We start from the raw sequence: 19684 nt of genomic DNA on the forward strand, positions 1-19684 counted from the left end.
ACTTGGGTCCCACAGTGTGAACACATGGGGCCATTAAGGATGCTTGAGGCTGAGAGTTGGAGCACGCTGTGTGGTGCAAAATCAACAGGTGCATTTCCAGAGGTCTCCCAACCCTGGTTCTGTGGGTGTGGGGATGGTGTGCCTGGCACATGGCCTGCCTCCCGGAGCCCCTTCACCCCTCCCCCAAGACATCTTGCTTCAGCCGCTTTGCCTGGCGTCCCTCCTCCTGTCTGCTCCGCTGCCTGGCCAGTCTCCAGAGAGACCCTGTGTCCACCCTGCATAATAAAGGGGGCTACTGTAGATGGGACTTGTCCTGATGGGACCCATGCCTCCACTGAGTGGCATTGGGGACACTTGTCATCCTGGGCAGTGCTAGGGGTGTCCCTGTCCTAGAGGAGTATGGGGACTGGGAGGGGCAGGCACTGGAGGAAGCCACCTGTCTGTGTCCAGCAGGCCAGGAACATCCCAGTGTGGCCTGCTGTTGATTCCAGCCAGACGCGCTGCCCCCTTGTTAGCTCCTTCATGCGCCTGGGTGAACGCTCCCCGCTGGCTGCCCTGGACGACTCCGGCGTGAGCCCCCGGTCCCTGTGGAATAGTGTTGTTCCTCCAGATGTCTGCCAGCCTGAGCAAAAGAATGAGTTACAGACAGTGGATTGTCTTTACTAGCTCCTGCCCGGGGACGCAGCTGTGCAGGGGCCTGGTGAGCGCTCCGCAGTCCCTGCTCCTGGCTGGTCCCAGGACGCTGGTCCCAGGACCCAGCGGCACAAGGGGAGGGAAGCTGGGCTGGGCTCTGCGTGGACTGGGAGCAGTAGAGGTTTGCTGCACCAATGGGGGGGGGGCGCGCCTCCGGTTCCTTCATTCCGAGCACTGGGGCGTTTCCCTCCACTTCCCGTTACCCATCCAGGTGCAGTGGGGATGTCTAGCGTGTTTGCTCAGGATCCAGGGGAGCAGGGAGACACACTGTGTGGAGGACATGAGGTGGAGTGCAGCAGCATAGGGAAGGATCCCTGCATCTTGTGGTGCTCCAGGACATCCCCGGGGAAGGGCAGTGAGGTGAGGTCCCAGCACCCGGCCTGGAAGTGAGAACCCCAGAGGACAGGAGTCAGAATGTGGTGAGGGGTGGTGGGCTGGAGCCACCGTTTGGGAGCTGGGCCTGAGTGTCAGGACATAGGAGTGTCAGGCCAGCTGGGAGGTCAGGGGGACTCTGAGCCCAAGACCCAGCCCCTGTGGCTCAGGAATGTGCCAGAGCACTCCCAGAGCTCACTGAAGGCCATCGTGCTCACCCGGACGGCATATCAGGGAGAGGAGATGGGTTACCCTGAACCAAACGAAGAGCCAGGACAGAGTTCAGGACAGGTGCCAAACACGGACATGCCAGGGCATCAGGACAGTGTGTGACCACCCCTGTGGACCGTGGCCCACTGGGAGATTTCTGATTGGGACTTTGAGAGGGCATGCTGACACCACACTGACCCCAGGAGATCAAGCTGAGGACCAAAGAAAGCCCCCACCCCACGTGACTTGGGCAGACCACCTGGGGTGGCCCCTGGTTCCGGTAGGGCACCCCAGGGGTCCAGTTTAGAGGTCCCCTCCAAGCAGCGACTACACAGTGGGCCATGTGCTACCCTGTGACACCACCTCAGCCCTGGGGCAGGCATGGTTTTGAATGATCGAATTCTGTGTGCAAGGTTGAGAGGCTGGATGAGACCCTGTCCGGGTGACTGAGGCAGCTGAAAGTCAGGCAGGGCTGGTTGTCAGCATGGGGGCTGAGCAGTGTAGCTCGTTCTGCTGAGACACTCACGCAGGGTGTCCTGACCCAATGTGGATGCCTAAGACCAGCAGAGATGTCCAGGGAGAGGCCAGTCTGTCCATGGTGTCCCCACTGCTGCCCCGGCACTGCTGCTGGCTTCTCAACCACTAGCTGCCACATATTGTGAGATTTAGGGCAGGATGACCGAGGGCCTAGTGACCCCACTTGCAGATGCTACGTTCCACAGATGTCCTCTCCAGGCCCTCAGGGTTAGGCACAGGCAGACATTGGGTGCACTGTCCTTGTTGCGGGGGAGGTGGGAGCGTGCAGGGCAGACTCCATTGCCCCTCACTGGGCAGGTGGGAGTTCCACAGCCCTGGGGACACATGGGAGCTGGACACGGGATGACCTGCAGTGGCTTCGGGCACCGTGCTGAGTCATGAAGAAAAAACAAGTGGAGTACAAGACCAAGTGTGATTTACCTAAGTTTCAAATGCAAGCACACAGAACAATTCAAGGTTGCAAAGACACTCAGAACTCATCGGTGGCACGTGGTGCCTGTGCAGAGGGGAAGGCGGGATCTCAGAAGAGTAGAAAAGGAGCCAAGGTGGGGACCCTGGGTGGCTTCGCTGAAGACCCTGCCTTTGGCTCAGGTCGTGGTCCCGGGGTCCTGGGATTGAGGCCGCGTTGGGGTCCCTGCTTCTCCCTCCCTGGCTGCTGCTCCCCCTGCTTGTGCTCTCTTTTTTTCTTTATAAAGGAAAAGGAAGGAAGGTGACAGAGTAGGGATGGCATGTGGAGGGGAAAAGGCACGTCCCCAGCTCAGAAAGAAGGGGTCGTTCAGAATAGTTCAGGTCACTTAAGGCCAGTTTGGGATTTCTGTACCCAGTACTATCGCTGCAAGGAGCGCCCTATCCATGTGTGTGTGTACACCTATGCACGTACCGCCTTATCCGCTTGTGTACACCTGTGCACGTGTGTGTAGTGCGTGTGCGTGCACGCACAGGGAGCCTCTGGAAGGCGGTATGACCCTAGAGAAGGCTGGGGTCTTCCATACACGAGCACAGAACACTGATGCCCCCGTGCAAGGACGCCGGCTCAGGCCTGCAGCCTCCGCGGCACCACGTCGTGCAGCCACCACCTCGTTCCAATTACGGGGACCCCCTCTGAACTCCCCACTTTGACGCTGCCTCGGCGGCTGTGCTAGGCCGCCTTTCAGAACCGCCTTTCAGACCCGAGGCCGGGCCGCCGGTTCCGGAAGCCATGGGCCCGGGCCCCCTGCGGCTCTCGGGAACGGCAGGAATCTAGACACAGTTCCCGGGGCACTCGCAGCCCTGCCCGGTGCACGCCCACGCGTCCTCAGCGGAGGCCCCACACAAACCAAGGCTTCCCGGAACCGAGGGCGACCAATCCATGCGCGCCCACAAGGCTAGCCGGCCCGCGGCTCCTCCCCACCAGCGGCCCGCGAGGTCGCCGCACGCTACGCCTGTAACTGAGGAAGCCGGAGGCACCTGACTCCCAGAGACGCACACTTCTCCTGCGCACGCGCGCCGGGAGGGCCCGGAGGAGAGGTTCTCGGGCTGTATGCAAATGAAGCTACTTCCTAGGTCTCGTCTGGCTGGACAAGCTGCGGGCCCGTCGTCGCGGAGCGGCCAATGGGGCTCCCGGACGGCACGGTGCCCGCACCTCATTGGTGAGCGCTGCATGCCGCGGCAAGCTCCCACTATATAAGGCCTCCAGCCCGCCCGGGCTCGCGGTCGTGCGGTATTGGAGAGCGGGGAGGGAAGGTGCAAGCCGGGAAGATGGCGTGCGTCGTCCTGCAGCGCCTGCAGCCGGCCGTCAGCAGTGTGGGGGCGTCCTGCCCGACCGATGTCCAGGCCCTGCTGCGGGTGGGTCTCTCGGCTCTCGTCCGTCCTTGCCCTTCCTTGTCTTTGTCCACCTGAAGTACCCGAGCCAGGGGTGGCCAAGAAGGCCAAGGAAAACATCTCCCCCCTCGCTCACTCCCTTTGTTCCCACCTTGCGTTGGAGGCTTAACAGCCAGGAGCCTTCAGCTGGTGGCATCTTGGTCCTTCCAGGTGCCTGTGGCCGGGAATGGCTTGGCACAAGTGATTCCGGAGCGGGCACTTACTCCAGTCTCGGGCGCGCGGCCCAGTACCGCCGGTGGGGTCCGCCGTGTGCCTGGCTGGGAGAAGATGGGCGCGTGAGCGCCGGGAAAGGTAAGGCCGGAAAATGTGTGGGTTTCCAGGATGGTTCCTGGTGCACAGGGGCCACAACTGTTCTTAGCAGGACACAGAAACTGCGGGCGACCTACCTCTGGACTGCTGACCTCCAGCCCCAGTCTCACAGGTCTGAGCCCTTCCAGAATCTCCCAGTCACGTCGGCCTGGTACTGACCAGTTCTTGATTAGAACAAAGTCTGAGAAGTCCATAGGTGCCTGTTAGCGGAGTTCGCTGAGAAATCTCAGCAACAGGTCACCTGCCAGCCTGCAAAAAAACGGTTTAAAAACAAACAAAACCCAAATAGTTGTGGGGCCTTGCACCTGCCTCCTCCTGTGGTCTCCTGAGTCCCTTTCGCTCTGGCTTCTCTGGACCCTTCTGCACTCTGCAGGCAGATCCTGGACCCAAGACTTCCTGAAGCCTTTCTGCAGACCAGTGTGTGTCTCAGCCCCTGGCCAGACGGCTACTTGACTGTTTTCTTGCAGCAGTGGCTCCATTCTTGGTGTTTGTTCCCCAGCTGCCACTGGTCTGGCTTGTGCTGGATTTTGCCTTTGTGCCTCGTGGCGGTGTAATGAACTGTAGTTCGTTGCCGCCAGAACACTTGTGTGAGTGTTTATGCTTTGCCGAGGCACTCTGGGGTGACTCTTCCACGTGTGGTAGACGAGGCTGTCGTGGGGACACGTGAAAGCAGTGGTAGTGGCACCACACATAAACGGAATCTGTTTGCATGGTGGGTGCAGCGCCGAGAGTTCTGGGCAGGGCCGTGTGCTCCTCACCAGTGGTGATCCCACTGGGTCCTCCAGCTGCCTTCCACACTAGGGTCTTGGGACCAGGGACTCTCGTTTATCGGAAATGGACTCGAATCCGTGTGGGAAGCTCTTTGGGAAGGAATCTGGTCTGGATGTGAGACACCAGGAGTCCCTGGTACACACCCACATGCACAGAATTCCAGAGCATCACGGCTTCTGACGCTTCAGGCCCTCGTCAGTTTGGAGTCACAGAGGCAGTCAGACCTGTGATGCGTTCCAAGTCCCTCTACTTGGTGGGCAAGGCTCTAAGAGGTCAGGTGGGTTGGAAAGGCCCAGGGCAGGCAGACACAGGCCAGGAGAGTGCTGAGAGAGACAGCTCCTGCTAGTGCAACATGCAGAAATGTGCCACATGGGGGATGCAGATACCCAGTCATAGCATGTGGAAAAGCAGAACATGTGTGAGCTCAGAGCCTGAAGGCATATACCTGGACAGAAGGAGAATTTATGGCCAGCTGACCATCCGGTAAACCTCCCTGAGTTAAACTCTGGAGTAAGGGATTGCTATTGTGTGTGTGTGTGTGTGTGTGTGTGTGTGTGTGCGTGTGTGCACACGTGCTTTAGTTGGGATGAAATTCATATGACCAAAGTTAATCATGTCACTTTTGAAGAATTTATATGACACAAAGTTAATCATGTCACTTTTGAAGAATTTAAAGACAACCTATGGAATGGGAAAAATATTTGCAAACCATACTGATAAGGAGTTAAATATCCAAAACATACAAAAAACATACAACTCAGTAGTGAAAACAGAAACCAGTAAACAAACCCCCCTAATAACCCAATTAAAAAATGGACAGAGAACCCAAATCGATGTTTTTCAACAGAAGACATCCAAATGGCCAACAGACACTTGAAAAGTTCTCCACATCACTCGGCGTCAGGGAAATACAAACCCAACACGAGATACCACCTCGCACCAGTCAGAATGGCTAAAATTAACAAAGCAGGAAATGACAGGTATTGGCGAGGATGCAAGAAAGGGGAAACATCTTACTCTGTTGGTGGGAACGCAAGCTGGTGCAGCCACTCTGGAAAACACTATGGAAATTCCTCAAGACGTTGAAAACTGAGCTACCCTATGACCCAGGAATTACACTTCTGGGAATAGATCCAAAGGCAAGGAAAACAAACTGGAAAGGATATCGGCACCCCGCATTCATAGTAGTGTTACCGAGAATAGCCGAGACATGGAAGCAGCCAAGTATCCGTGGACAGATGAATGGATAAAGACAGTGTGTATCTTTACACATACACGGTGGAATAGTGTTTCACCATAAAACCCTTGGAAGTCCCACCATCCCCAGCAGGGGTGGACCTTGGGGGCATCGTGCTAAGTGAGAGAGAGAAGTCAGACAAAGATAAAGACTGTATGGATGGAACAACAGGAAAGCAAAGGCCCCAGCTCAGAGAGAAAGGGATGGACCTGTGGCTCCCAGGGGGTTGGCGGCAAGGAATAGGGGGGTTGGGGGGAGGGGAAGGCAGTCAAAAGGGACAGACTTAGAGTTAGGACACAAATCAGCACTAGGGATGGGACGTGCCATGTGATAAGTGTAGCTAACGCCAGTGTGGGAATATAGAGGCAAGTTAGTGGCTAATAGGGCTGCTCACCAGGAGGAACATTTTCCCTTTATTATGACTTTTTTGGCTGGATCTGTAGGAGAAGGTGTGTGTGGCTGTAGGTACTGAAATCAGGCCACCGTGCCGTGAGTCTTCAACCTGCACAGGGATGGATCTTTCAGCAAAACTGGAGGAAATATTAAAATAATGAGGTGTCACAAAAGAAGCAGAGTAAGCACTTGGGGGATGGGTGGACACCGGAACCCGCAGACCTTGCTGGCCAGGAGGTTCTGAAACAACCTTGCAGACCTTCCTTGTGACCTCCCTGGCCTTCCATGTCCTTGCATGTTGTTATAAAGAATTCTGGGCATGGAAGCAGCACCACGTGGCCTCATATTCTGGGCCCAGGAAGGAGGCTGCAGACTGGCCATGCAGGGGTCCTGGGGATGGCTGTCCCTCACAGCATCTTGGCTCAGCCCCCTGGAGCCTTTTCAGGAGGCCCACACATTTCAAACTCCAAGAAGCTGATGGTCTGGTTCCGGCTCTGCTCTGCTCTGTAGAATCCCTCTGAAGACTGCATGCTTGGTACCGTCTGTGAGCCTCCCCATGCGAAACCGTCTGTCAGGCCCCCATGGCTACTTGGAAGTCTGGGTCCTTGAAATCTACAGCCCAGTGTCCTGCAGAGGAAACCCCAGGTGGAATGCTGTCTCCTCCAGCAGCTGCTTCTGAGACCAAGACATGTGGAGAGGCTGGGCCTTGGGGGCAGTCCCCTTCCCGGAGACCTTCCTAGGAGCCCGAGCTGCCAGGGAAGGCAGAGTAGTACACAGAAAACCCAGGGGTCCCATTGGATCCCGGGGGGTCCCCGACCACGATTTCCATCCCGCTCAGCTGTGTTCTCCTTCAGGATGGGGTGGCTTTCTGGCCCATGGCTGAGCCGTCAGTGCCAATGGGCCCCAGCAGTACCCTGATGCCCACTTGCAAGGTTGGGTACAACAACAATGGCCAAGGACTTGGGGCTTAGTGTGCGGTCTGCTGGGGGTCGTGTTGTTCCCCTTCTGGTGTTGTCCTACTTGGTTGAGATCCTGGCTTGGACTTGGGCTCAACCTCTTCACTGAGGGTCTCAAGCTAACGTTTTCCCTGAGATTAAGGGGTCAGAGACATGAGACCTGCTGACTGGGTCACTGTGGGGTCCCTAGATTGCTCCTGGCCCGTGTGATGCCGGAATTCTGCCTGGAATTTGTGGGAAGGGAATTTGCTGTCTCCTGGCCTGAGGGAGGGAGGTCAGCCTCCGTGTGGGACACAGCTCCTTTTACCCCCTGTCTGGAGAAATCCTTCAAAGCCCTCGCTAGGGGCCAGACTCCAGTATCCCGCCTTTTGTGGGACAAGCCAGCCCATCTGCAGGGACAGCAGCTGGAGGCCCCTCATGTGTTTGCTTTCAAGTCTGTCAGCCCATTTGGCATAACCGTGAACAAAGCAGTGGTGTGGATGCCCACATGACATGCACGCATGTGGGAGAACTAGAATATTGAGTCCATGAGTCTGTCAGTTTAGGAATGTGTGTGATTTTGTCACGTGGGCTTGTCCACAGCAGACTGACATTTCTTCCTCATGGTTCTGGACGCTGGAAGTCCAACATGAAGGTGCGGGCAGACTCGGGGTCTGGGGAGAACCTGCTTCCTGGCATCTTCTCACCGGGTCTCACATGGCAGGAACGTGGAGGGAGCTCTCTGGGGCCCTTGCATGGGGCTTGGCCCTTGTGACCCAGTTGCCTCCTGCAGCCCTCACTGGCCAACACCATCCAAGGGGGGTTAGGATTCCACAGGGGGGTTTTGGGAGACAAAAATTGTGATATATATGCACATATGATATATATATATATATGTGATATATATGCATGTATGTATTTCTAAGTGGTCAGATGGATGCCACTAAGTGCTACTCATGGAACCCAAGGAGGTGGCCAGGAGCATGGCACAGGGGACAGGGCACGAGGGCATTGAAAATCTCCTGTGACAGAGATGGCCGAAGGGTGAGCCAGCCCCCGACACCCTGGTACCCAGAGCTGATTCAGAGCTCCAGACAGGGAGCCCCCAGGAATGATGGGTGAAGGGGCAGGAGACCCTGTGGGTCTGTGCCTCACCACCCCATGGCTGCCACAGTCAGCGCTCTGACACGGGCTAGGTGTCCCACAGGTCACCTCCATTCTGCATGATCCAGACTTGGCTTCAGCCCCCTCCCTGCTCCGGGGCACAGCTCCACTCTGGACACCTGTCTCGGGGAGCAGGTCTTCAGGGGACCACAACTCTTGTCTGACTGCAAATTGGAGGTGCCCAGATCCCTGTCTGGGCCTCCATCCTTTGCTGGAGTGGCTCCCCAGATTCCAGGAGGACACTTGTGAACAGTTATCAATTTCTTAGATAAGAAAATATGTGACAGGACACACAAGAACAGCCAGGTCGATAGGCCCATGGACTGCGTCTGGGAGCATGGTCTGCGGCCTCAGGGGGCACTCCCTCCCCACACGGGGAACTGCTCGAACCCCCCACTACTGGAGTTCCTATGGGGGCCCCAGGGGATGGGGGCAGGATGGCAAGTTCCCGGCTTCTGGTCCGGGCTCCATCTTCCGTGTGACCAGCACTCACCCAGGAGCCTGCCCAGAGTCACTGGCTTAAAACAAGGGTCGCTGCCATGACCAGGAAATTCCTGGGCATGTAGGAGCTCGGTGCCCCCACTGCCCCATGCAGCAGACCCATGTAGCTCCTTCATGGCTAGTGTGTGATTTTATTTTTCTATTACTTGTGGTCACTGTGCCAAGGGTTCCCCAGGCCTCATGGGGCTTGGAAATAGAGCCCTGGGCACAGCAGTCTCAGCCTGTCCCAGGCAGGTCTGTGCTGTCCCAGGTCCCGTGGGACCACACAGGCAGAGGGGGCCATTGCCCAAGGGCCCCGGAGACTGTAACACATTAATACTTAGTCTGGTGTGGGACATGCCTTTTGTCTAGAAGACTGTATTGGTCAGGGTTCTAAGAAACAGAGCCCATAGGATGTGTGTGTGTGTGTGTGTATCGTAAATATAAATATAGAAACATTATGTTTATATATACTTAAAAATAAATATATATACTATAAATGTATATAAAATATAAGAAATCTATATATAAATAGACAGATTTATTTTAAGGATTGGCAATGCAGTTGGGGACGGGCTGGCTGAAGTCTTCAGTGCAGACTCATTGGCTCGAGCCCCACGGAGGAGCTGATGTTATGACTTCAATCCAAAGGCCACCTGGAGGCAGAGTTCCGTCTTTCTCAGGAAACCCAAGTTTTTGTTCTCACGACCTTCAACCGATTGGGTGAGGCCCACCCACATTATGGAGGGTAATCTGCTTGACTCAGAATCTACTGATTTTGTTGTTAGTCTAAAAAAATATATATTAATGAATTTAGCAGCAATATCTAGACTGGTATTGGGCTAAATATCCAGACACCATGTCTTGGCCAAGCTGACACATAAGATTAACCATCACAAGGGGTCGGGAGGTTAAATGACCTCAGTTGTCAGAAGGTTGGAAAGAGGACAGAAGGGGCCTCAACCAAGGTCTCTGCCCAGGCTTCCATTGTTTCTCCATTAAAACAAAGCAAACAAGTAAATTAAAAAAAAATGCAGAAGGAAAGACCTAGAATTGGAGAGATGAGCCTCGACGGGCCTCGGTCAGGATGGACCAGGAGCCCAGAAATGAAGCAGAGGTCTCTGGCGTGTCCCTGCAGGGGCTGTTGCTGCTCCAAGGACAGAGGTGCCCAAGTCACTTCCAGGACCTCCTCCCACGTGCCCAGGCCCACCAGACCCTGCTGTGCTCACTGGGAGGGAGGGCCAGACCCAACCTGGCATGGCAAATGGGGGGCAAGTATTCCTGGCAGGAGCCCAGGTCTGCCATTTGTCTGGAGGAGCTTTGTCCTGGAGGGGGCACTGCCCTTCCTTCCCCTTCTCTGGTAGCCCCTATGGGGTCATTCTCCACTGTGTGTGTGTGTGTGTGTGTGTGTGTGTGTGTATGCAGAGCTTAGTGGAATGCAAGGTTTTCTGTCCCAGCCCCCAAACCCCATCCTGCCGTCCTGAGCTCCACCCTGCCCCACCCTGGTGGTCTCCTGGAGACCCATCTGCACCCAGCAACCCTCCCCCATGCCACTCCGCAGAGCAGCCACTGAGGACCTGGCTCCCAACAAGTGGCCACTCCCTACCCTGGCTTCATCCTTACCACTGTCCCAGGTGAGGGCCTCTGAGAGCCAGACTGGGGCCATCGCAGTCCTGGTGTGCCTGGCCATCTGCCCTCGAACTTCCCAGGGAGGGAGAGGGAGGATAGGAAGACTCAGAGGATGGGATACAGGTGCTCAGGCTTCTCTGGGGTCTGGGTCCCCCTCACACACCCACCTGCGCAGAGGAGCCCTCAGGCTTATGGTCAGTTAGGATGAGGGTGGGGCATTTGGTTCCTTCATGCATAGAGCCTGTCTGATTTGCCAGGAGCACGGACATGGTCAGGGGAGGCTGCAAGATTCAGGAAGGGTTATTTATAGCTGATGACTTGCCCAAGCAGTGGCAACAAGACAGCTTTTGTCAGAGCTCCTACTGGCCCACCTAAGCTCTTGCAAAGCTCTCTTATGCTCTACCCCCTCCTGGCTGACTTTGGGGTCCTCTCCTTTAGGTGTGTGCCCAGGTGCCAGCAGCAAGGCCTTCCCTGACCTCCACCCTGAAAATCACCTACTCCCGCGTCCACTCTGCATTTTTATAGCATTTAACACGACTAATAAATAACAAATTTAACTCAGTTATTGAAATTCCCACTTACAGACTAAGGGTAGGGCTTAAAATATTTTGTCCTGTTTTGTTTGCTGCTCTGTCCTTGAAGAGCAGCGTGCTGCCTTGAAGAGGCTTAATGCATGAATGAGTAAGACGTCAGAGCCTTAGGTGATATTGGTCACATCCACCTAGTTTACAGATGAAGACCCAGAAAGACCAAGGGGTTTTCCTGAAGTCACATTCTCAAGGTCAGCTCAGGACTTACGATTAATGGACCCTCTGCAGGAAAAGACCCAGCTTCATCCCTTTGGCCACACACAGGGTGTGGACACAGACCTTCAAGATGGGGTTATCTCTGCCCAGAGCCAACCCCAAGCCCAGCCCCCATCCACCACCCTTCCAGGTCTTGGAAAAGTGGGGACAATGCCAGCATCTTTTCTGAGTTGTACTTGAAGCTGCTTTGTGAGGACTCTGGGATGATGTTCACAGGGTGTGGCTTTGGGCCAGGTTCCCAGGCAGGGGGCATCATAACACTCAGAGGCTGGAACCATCTGGATTGGAAATCCTGCATCTCACATTCATAGGAGGGGCGGGCGAAGGAAAACTATGCCATTGCTCGGCTTTCTGGCTAAGGATAAAAAGACAAGCTACCCATAGATAATAGACTTGTATTGGGGTAGATGAGCTAACTTTCTGTCAGGGAGAACAAAATTATTCCTAAAGGATCAACTGGACAAACCATCTTTTGTGCCTTGGTCAGCCACTTTTTGGAAACCAGGCCGGTGCCTATCTGCTCAGCTGCTCCTGCCTGAATAAATTCTCCCAGGCTCATCCAGCTGAAAACCAGCAGAGGGCAGGTTGACCGCCTCAGAGGCCACCCAATGATACACACACACACACACACACACACACACACACTCAGCATGGTGCTCCCTTCTCTGGGACCCAAGGTTGATTTGTCTAAACAGTTTTGTTTTTAATACTAGCCATGTGCTCGTAGGAAATGCAATATGATTGAACATGACATGAACATTATTACCGTGGCTGTACAATTTACATTATGATGATGCCAACAGTGACATTAAAGCGGGACAAATGTACATAGTAGGTGTTTGAGGAATCAGGACGTGGTAGGAAGCTAGAAATACCTTATCAATGTAGATATTAGTTTCAGGGCTCTGTTCTAAATAACTGGAAACCAGAAGGCAGCTTTTCATTTCCTGCCTAGAGAAGGGAATTATGCAAATCAGGTCTCATAACTAACTGAACAGGAAAACCCTACACTGAGTGTCCAGGGAGGGGGTTTTTAATTCCTGACAAGACCCTGGGGGCTGCTGGATGGGATTGTGCACAGGGCAGTGAAATGGAGCGGAACTTCTCTAGCCAGGAAAGGTCTAAGTTCCCTCAGCCATCCTTGCCTGGGTTTTCCCTGAAGACCTTTGGGGTGGGAAGTACAGAGGCATAAATCATAATCTGCCTCCTGCTCATCTCCCAGGCAGTGGGGGCTGAGAGAGCGGGGTGTGTGAAGTCAGCCAGCAGCAGGCACTGGACAAGCAGAGTGACCCTCCACCACATGGCCTCCAATGAAGCATGCACCTGTGTCCAGAAGAGGCTGCAGGTACAGAAATATCCAGAAGGGTTTTGGTGTAGAATAAAAATAGCTACTTGTTGACAGAAGGGAAAGGGAAGGGTGTTCCAGCAAAAAAGACCAGCATGGGCATGTGTCCAAGTATTTGCTTCATAAATAGCAACACACTGGGGTCCCACCATCCAGGCACCAGGGGAACCCTATATCAGCTGAGACTCTCCCTCTGGTGATGCAAGCCCTCCCATCATCCCCATTCCTGGTTACCAAGGAATGTCTGCCAGACTCCCTGCTGCGGGTCATTGGAACTCACAGGTCCTCAAGCATGCGTGCGCTGGTTAGTACACACAGCCATGCCCCACCACCCCTTGACCCTGTGAGCCAGCTATCCTAGTCTAAGACAGACCCCTTGAAACTGCAGAGATGGCACAGATGTCCTGGCAGAGATAGCGGTGGCTCGGACTCCCTTGTCTCTCCGCACCTGGTTCAGGATGGATGCAGTCAGAACGCGCCCCAGACTTCCCCTCCAGCTTGCTGGCAGTTGGACAAACTGCAGCTTTGCTTTGATGGACCAGTCCCACGCCTGGCCCCGCTGGACCTTGCTACCTGTTTGTAGGACCTAATGGAACCTAATGTAGGACCTAATGGAACCTCAAGAAGGAAGCCTGTGTGCAGGGGACTCCGGGAGGCCCAGGCGTCGTTCCTTCCCACCCAGAATTCCTTTGAGTTCTGTACTCCAAAGTCTGTGACAGGTCCCGAGTCATTGTGACTTTTGTTTGCCAGCACACCCGCACGTCCGTTTGCCAACCAGGTGGGTTGACTTTCCGGACTTGCGGCCGGGAACGCAGTCACCGTGTTGCTCCCGAGCCCGTGCACTGGCTCGTCGGTGATTTGCGGCGGGGGAGGGTGATCTGCTGCGGGGAAAGTCCGAGAAAGACGCGGACCCTCTGGGGGGGGGGTGATCTGCTGCGGGAAAGTCCGAGAAAGACGCGGACCCTCTGGGGGGGGGCGGTGATCTGCTGTGGGACAGTCCGAGAAAGACGCGGACCCTCTGGGGGGGGGTGATCTGCTGCGGGAAAGTCCGAGAAAGACGCGGACCCTCTGGGGGGGCGGTGATCTGCTGCGGGACAGTCCGAGAAAGACGCGGGCCCTCTGTGGGGGGGGGGGTGATCTGCTGCGGGAAAGTCCGAGAAAGACGCGGACCCTCTGGGGGGGCGGTGATCTGCTGCGGGACAGTCCGAGAAAGACGCCGACCCTCTGGGGGGAGGGTGATCTGCTGCGGGAAAGTCCGAGAAAGACGCGGACCCTCTGGGGGGGCGGTGATCTGCTGTGGGACAGTCCGAGAAAGACGCGGACCCTCGGTGGGGGGGTGATCTGCTGCGGGAAAGTCCGAGAAAGACGCGGACCCTCTGGGGCGGGGGAGGGTGATCTGCTGCGGGACAGTCCGAGAAAGACGCGGACCCTCTGGGCGGGGGGAGGGTGATCTGCTGCGGGAAAGTCCGAGAAAGACGCGGACCCTCTGGGCGGGGGGAGGGTGATCTGCTGCGGGAAAGTCCGAGAAAGACGCGGACCCTCTGGGGCGGGGGAGGGTGATCTGCTGCGGGACAGTCCGAGAAAGACGCGGACCCTCTGGGCGGGGGGAGGGTGATCTGCTGCAGGACAGTCCGAGAAAGACGCGGGCCCTCTGGGGGGGGGGGTGATCTGCTGCGGGAAAGTCCGAGAAAGACGCGGACCCTCTGGGGGGGGTTGATCTGCTGTGGGACAGTCCGAGAAAGACGCGGACCCTCGGTGGGGGGGTGATCTGCTGTGGGACAGTCCGAGAAAGACGCGGACCCTCGGTGGGGGGGTGATCTGCTGCGGGACAGTCCGAGAAAGACGCGGACCCTCGGTGGGGGGGTGATCTGCTGCGGGACAGTCCGAGAAAGACGCCGACCCTCTGGGGCGGGGAGGGTGATCTGCTGCGGGACAGTCCGAGAAAGACGCCGACCCTCTGGGGCCCTCGGGAAATGAAACACAACATCGCAGGAGGCGGGAAGAAGGCCGACGATATCCAAGAGCGGGACACCTCCTGCGAGGCTCTCGACTCCAGGGAAACACCGGGGCGTGCAAGAGGGGGTAGGGGACGGGGTCGCGGGGGGACGGGCCCCGGAGGCACCGACGCGAGCGCTGGGTGTCGCAGGCAACGGACGCAGCACTCCGTGTCTTGGAAAGAGTCATACACTCTGTCACGTCATTCAGACGTAAATAAAAACACTAGAATCGCCCCCAAATACACAGCAGTCCAGTTTTGCTTCTCGTGGGTTTCGGGCACCGAGCAGCGCCCTGGCCTGGACCCCGCGGCCACCAGGGCCCACGACCCGCCGCAGCGCGGGCCTCTCGTTAGGCTTCGTGCATTCAGGCCCCAGCGTGGGCGCACAGGCCCGGGTGCAGACCCGTCTCCGCGTCCCCAGTCCGCTCGGCCCCTCGCCGTGTCCGCAGGGCGACCCCGGGGGCCGCTCCATACCCGCCGCTGGACGGGTCCGCCGACAGCCACCGGCCGCGGCACCGACGTGCTCGGGATGGGTATCTGTGCCGGCTTCGCACCAGGGAGCGCCTCCTGCCAACGTCCCCGGAGCCGCGGGCCTCGCAGCGCGGCCTTCTCCGGCGGCGCGCGGGCCGGGGACCCAGCCAGTCCCGCGGGGACGGATGCCCCCGGGGACCGCGGCCTCCGGCGGGGACCGCGGCCTCCGGCGGGGACCGCTCTGGGTTTCTAGCACCGCCTGGCCGCCGAGCCCCGCGAGGACCCCTGGCGGAATGCGGTGACCGCGGCGGGGGACGGTCCCTGACGGGGAGCGGCCGCGGTCGGTGGCCTCTCACCTTCTCGGAGCAGCCGACCCGGGGACAGTCCCTGAGGCGGCAGCACCACTGGGGACCTCTTCGCTTCTCTGGCCAGCCGTCCCCGGGGACGACCCTTGAGGAGGGGGGAAAGCGACCGGGGACAGCTCAGCTCCACGTCCCGCCGGTCTGAGCAACCGCGCCGCAACAGGCTCTGAGGCGGCGGTCTAGCGACCCGGACCTGGCGTGTCCCCTCCTCGCACCGCAGCCCCGCCCACAGAGAAAGACCCGCGCAGAGCTGCCGAATCCGCGCGCCTGCGCCCTCCTCCTCTTTTAGGCAGCCGTCGGACCAGATTGAAAACCCCGCCCCCAGGTCCGCGCCCGGCCGGCGGCCGCAGTAGAGTCCAGCACCCCTTGCGGAGGACTGCGGTCCTGCAGCCCGGCGTTGGCAGCTTGCTCGCGCGGCTGGTCCCCAGAGCTCCCTAGGGCAGCGAGAGGCTGCGAGACACGTCGGGTTGTGCTCCGACCTCAGAGCTGCATTTTAAATAAAAACATAAAATAGTGAGTTTTCTGTTTTGTTTTTTTCCGCCGTGGGGCATCTCTTCTTACCGAACCCACTGCTAGGGCTCAGCCGCGTTTGGGGGATGAGGTCACTTAGGGACACCTCCCGCCTTGCTCTGAGCGTCCCTGGGAGCCCGTGCGGCCCTTTGCGCGGGAGTCGGTCCAGGCTGCAGGGGAGGCGCGGCCCCACGCAGGTGGAGGGTGCAGGCTGCAGATGCAGGTCTGGCCACCCCCGACTCCCGCGCGCAGGAGCCGCCCCGGAAAACTCTTCCCGGGGGCGCCCCGTGGGGCAGCCCCTGAAGTGCCCGGGGGTCGTCTCCAGGCCGCTGCACGGACCCGACGCCGCGGTCCCCCAGTGGGATGCAGGCTTCGCTGTCCTGGTAGGTGTGAACCAGCCTGCGGGCTGGGGCGGGGTGCGGCGCACCAGGGCGCCTACCCCGCTTAAAAAACACACCAAGGGGGGCGCCTGGGTGGCTCAGTCGGTTAAGCCGCTGCCTTCGACTCAGGTCATGATCTCAGGGTCCTGGGATCAAGTCCCGCATCGGGCTCTCTGCTCAGCAGGGAACCTGCTTCCCTCTCTCTCTCTGTCTGCCTCTCTGTCTACTTGTAAAAAGAGAAAACACACACACACACACACACACACATACACACCAAGGGGACACGTGTTGCACGGAGCTCTGGGTCTGGTGCACAAACAATGAATTTCGGAACACTGAAAAATAAAATAAAAAGCACAAAAAACACTTGATTGTTAAAAATGCTAAGAAGTATCACCTGAACTTTCAGGGACGGGTAATCAGACATTATAGCTCACCCTAACAGATCTACTGATCGTGGAAAGGTTTGAAATATGGGCGAGAAGGACCAAAATGTGACACCGATACCTGAAGTGAGCAAATGCGGTTGGAAAAATGGCCCGAGAGACTTGTTCTACGCAGGGTTGCTGCAGACCTTGCTTGTACAGAACGCAGGGTCTGCAAAGCACAGCAAGAGGCGGAGCCAGTGCGCCTGCACTTGGTCAAAATGTGGAGGAGGAGTGGTGTCCAATGATTTAAAGGGTAATCTCATTTAAAAACACACTCATGGGTGTTACACACAACTAATGAATCGTGGAACACTACACCAAAAACTAATGACGGGCGATATGTTGGCTAATTGAACATAATAAAAAAATAAACACACACACTGAAGCACGCACAGCCATATTTGACCAAATGTCTGGCACCGTGGCCCAGACTAAGTGACAGCAGTCAGCTGCCACACACGTGTCCTAGAGCACAGCCGTTTTCCATGCAGGACCTCCTCTTTGCTCCCTCTTGGCTTGCCATCCCTCTGGCATCATTTCCCTTGGGGACCTCGGGCCCAGGCCGCATCATGGTGACATCCCTCCAACTTTCCCGTCCTTGGTTTAGCTCCATCCAATTAATTCACACAGCAGGGAAGGGGTTTTCTTAGAGAATGAAGACAATCCCTTTGGTGGAGAGCCCTCTCTGTACAGCTTGCTTCTGAGGCTGTGGGTTGAATCTCTGGCCACAACTGGGATGCACGTGCCTCCCTCTCATGTCCTCTTGTCCTGATTCACACACTGCATTTTGTGCCTGGGTGACACCTTTCTAATCATTTTTGCTGTGGTCTGAATGTCTGGGTCCTCCAAGTTCATAAGTTGAAATCCTAACCCCCAGGGAATGGTATTAGGTGGAGGGGTCTTTGAGAGCAGACCAGGACATGAAAGTGAAGGCCTCATGAATGGCGTTGGCATTCTTTTATTAGAGAACCCAGACAGATCCCTTTTCCCTTCCGTGTGTGGACACAACAGGCAGACGGCCATCTGCTCCATGCAAGAGGGCTTCACCAGAGCCTGACTGTGCAGGGAGCTGACCTTGCATTCCCAGCCTCCAGAACTGCAGGAAATAAGCTTCTGTTGTTTATGAGTAAGCAGTCTGTATTTTCATTATATCTCATTGTAGCAGCATGAATAGGCTAAGACAATCCCCCAAAGTGACTCAAAGTTTCTGACTCAGCCAGGCCCTCCTTTTTGCCCTGAATCAGACTTGCAGTTTCTTTCACTATGGTTAGTGACTCATGCATGTCCAGGAACCTCCTGAGTGCTTGGTACTGGATGCCTGCAGGAGGCTGCACCCTTTCTCCGCCTCCCATCAAACACCCAACACCTGTGATATGACAGCCTGGGTCTGGGCATCAGAGGTGCAAAGAAAAAGAGAGGTCAGGTGGTTCTGGTGCAGGGTTCTTGTCTCACAGAGTGGAAGAACGAATCTCACAGACACAAAAGGGTGGAGTGAAGTGAACGTTTATTAAGGGAAGGCAAGAACAGAAAGCAAAGGGATAAAAAGCTCTCTGGAGTAAGAGGGATCCTGAATGGCTTGCCATGGTTGGTGTTTTAGAGGAAGCTGACCGGGGACCTTAAATCTTTTTGAGGTCACCATTGGTAGCACCATGCTTACTTCTCTTTGGAAGTTTGGTAAATTTCAGTGGTCAGTCTGTGACTTTCATGAAAATAGCTTGTCTATATCACTTAGGACAAAAAAGGTGGACACACAGGGTGGTCTGGTCTCCTATGTTAAAGGCAAGGTTGAAGACTTTATTTTCCGTGCAGCCGCAGGGCTGAGACAGGATGTCATGGGAGTAGAGGTAGGGATAAGGGTCCAGGAACACTCTCTAGTAGACAGAGACCCCTTTCTTGACAGATCCGGGTGAACCAGGGTACAGGATTCTTTCTGGCTCAGAAAGGGGCATTGTGCAGGACACCCATCCCTCTGTGTGATGGACCCTCCAGCATTCAGCAGGTGCCTGTAGACTCCATGCTGAAAAAGCATGTTTAAATGCCCAAAGTACAATTTGTAATATTTTGAGAGGAATCAATTGTACTGAGATACACCCTCACTGGCAATATACTTTAAAACATTTTGTAATACGATAAGACCTTCCTTGAAGATATTGAAGATTTGGTTTCAGACCACCACAATAAAGCAAATATTGCAATAAAGAGAGTTAAATAAGTCTATGGTTTATGGTATAAATTATTCTGTTCCATGCACATGTAAAAATTATGTTTACAATATTGAGTGAATATTGTATATTGAATATTGTATATTGAATGCTACTGCATTATCTTTTTTTATATTATTTATTTATTTTCAGCATAACACTATTCATTATTTTTTCACCACACCCAGTGCTCCATGCAATCCGTGCCCTCTATAATACCCACCACCTGGTACCCCAACCTCCCACCCGCACGCCACTTCAAACCCCTCAGATTGTTTTGCAGAGTCCATAGTCTCTCATGATTCACCTCCCCTTCTAATTTACCCCAACTCCCTTCTCCTCTCTAACACCCCTTGTCCTTCATGATATTTGTTATGATCCACAAATAAGTGAAACCATATGATAAGTGACTCTCTCTGCTTGACTTATTTCACTCAGCATAATCTCTTCCAGTTCCGTCCATGCTGATACAGAAGTTGAGTATTCATCCTTTCTGATGGAGGCATAATGCTCCGTAGTGTATATGGATCACATCTTCCTTATGCATTCGTGTGTTGAAGGGCATCTTGGTTCTTTCCACAGTTTGGCAACCGTG

General features: G+C 55.6%; 1 protein-coding gene across 1 annotated transcript; it reads left to right on the plus strand.

The window, feature by feature from the left end:
- Positions 1-522: 522 nt before the first annotated feature.
- LOC106004497 lies at positions 523-4558 on the plus strand. Its single transcript, XM_045086938.1, has 4 exons — positions 523-570; positions 2955-3088; positions 3344-3963; positions 4355-4558. Exons 1-4 carry the CDS (start codon positions 523-525, stop codon positions 4432-4434), a joined length of 882 nt encoding a protein of 293 aa, XP_044942873.1. The 3' UTR covers positions 4435-4558.
- The last annotated feature ends 15126 nt before the right edge of the window (positions 4559-19684 follow it).

Source organism: Mustela putorius, unplaced genomic scaffold (assembly GCF_011764305.1).
Source record: "Mustela putorius furo isolate JIRA1106 unplaced genomic scaffold, ASM1176430v1.1 tig00001009_pilon_pilon_pilon, whole genome shotgun sequence".
In the NCBI taxonomy this organism is placed as follows: Eukaryota; Metazoa; Chordata; class Mammalia; order Carnivora; family Mustelidae; genus Mustela; species Mustela putorius.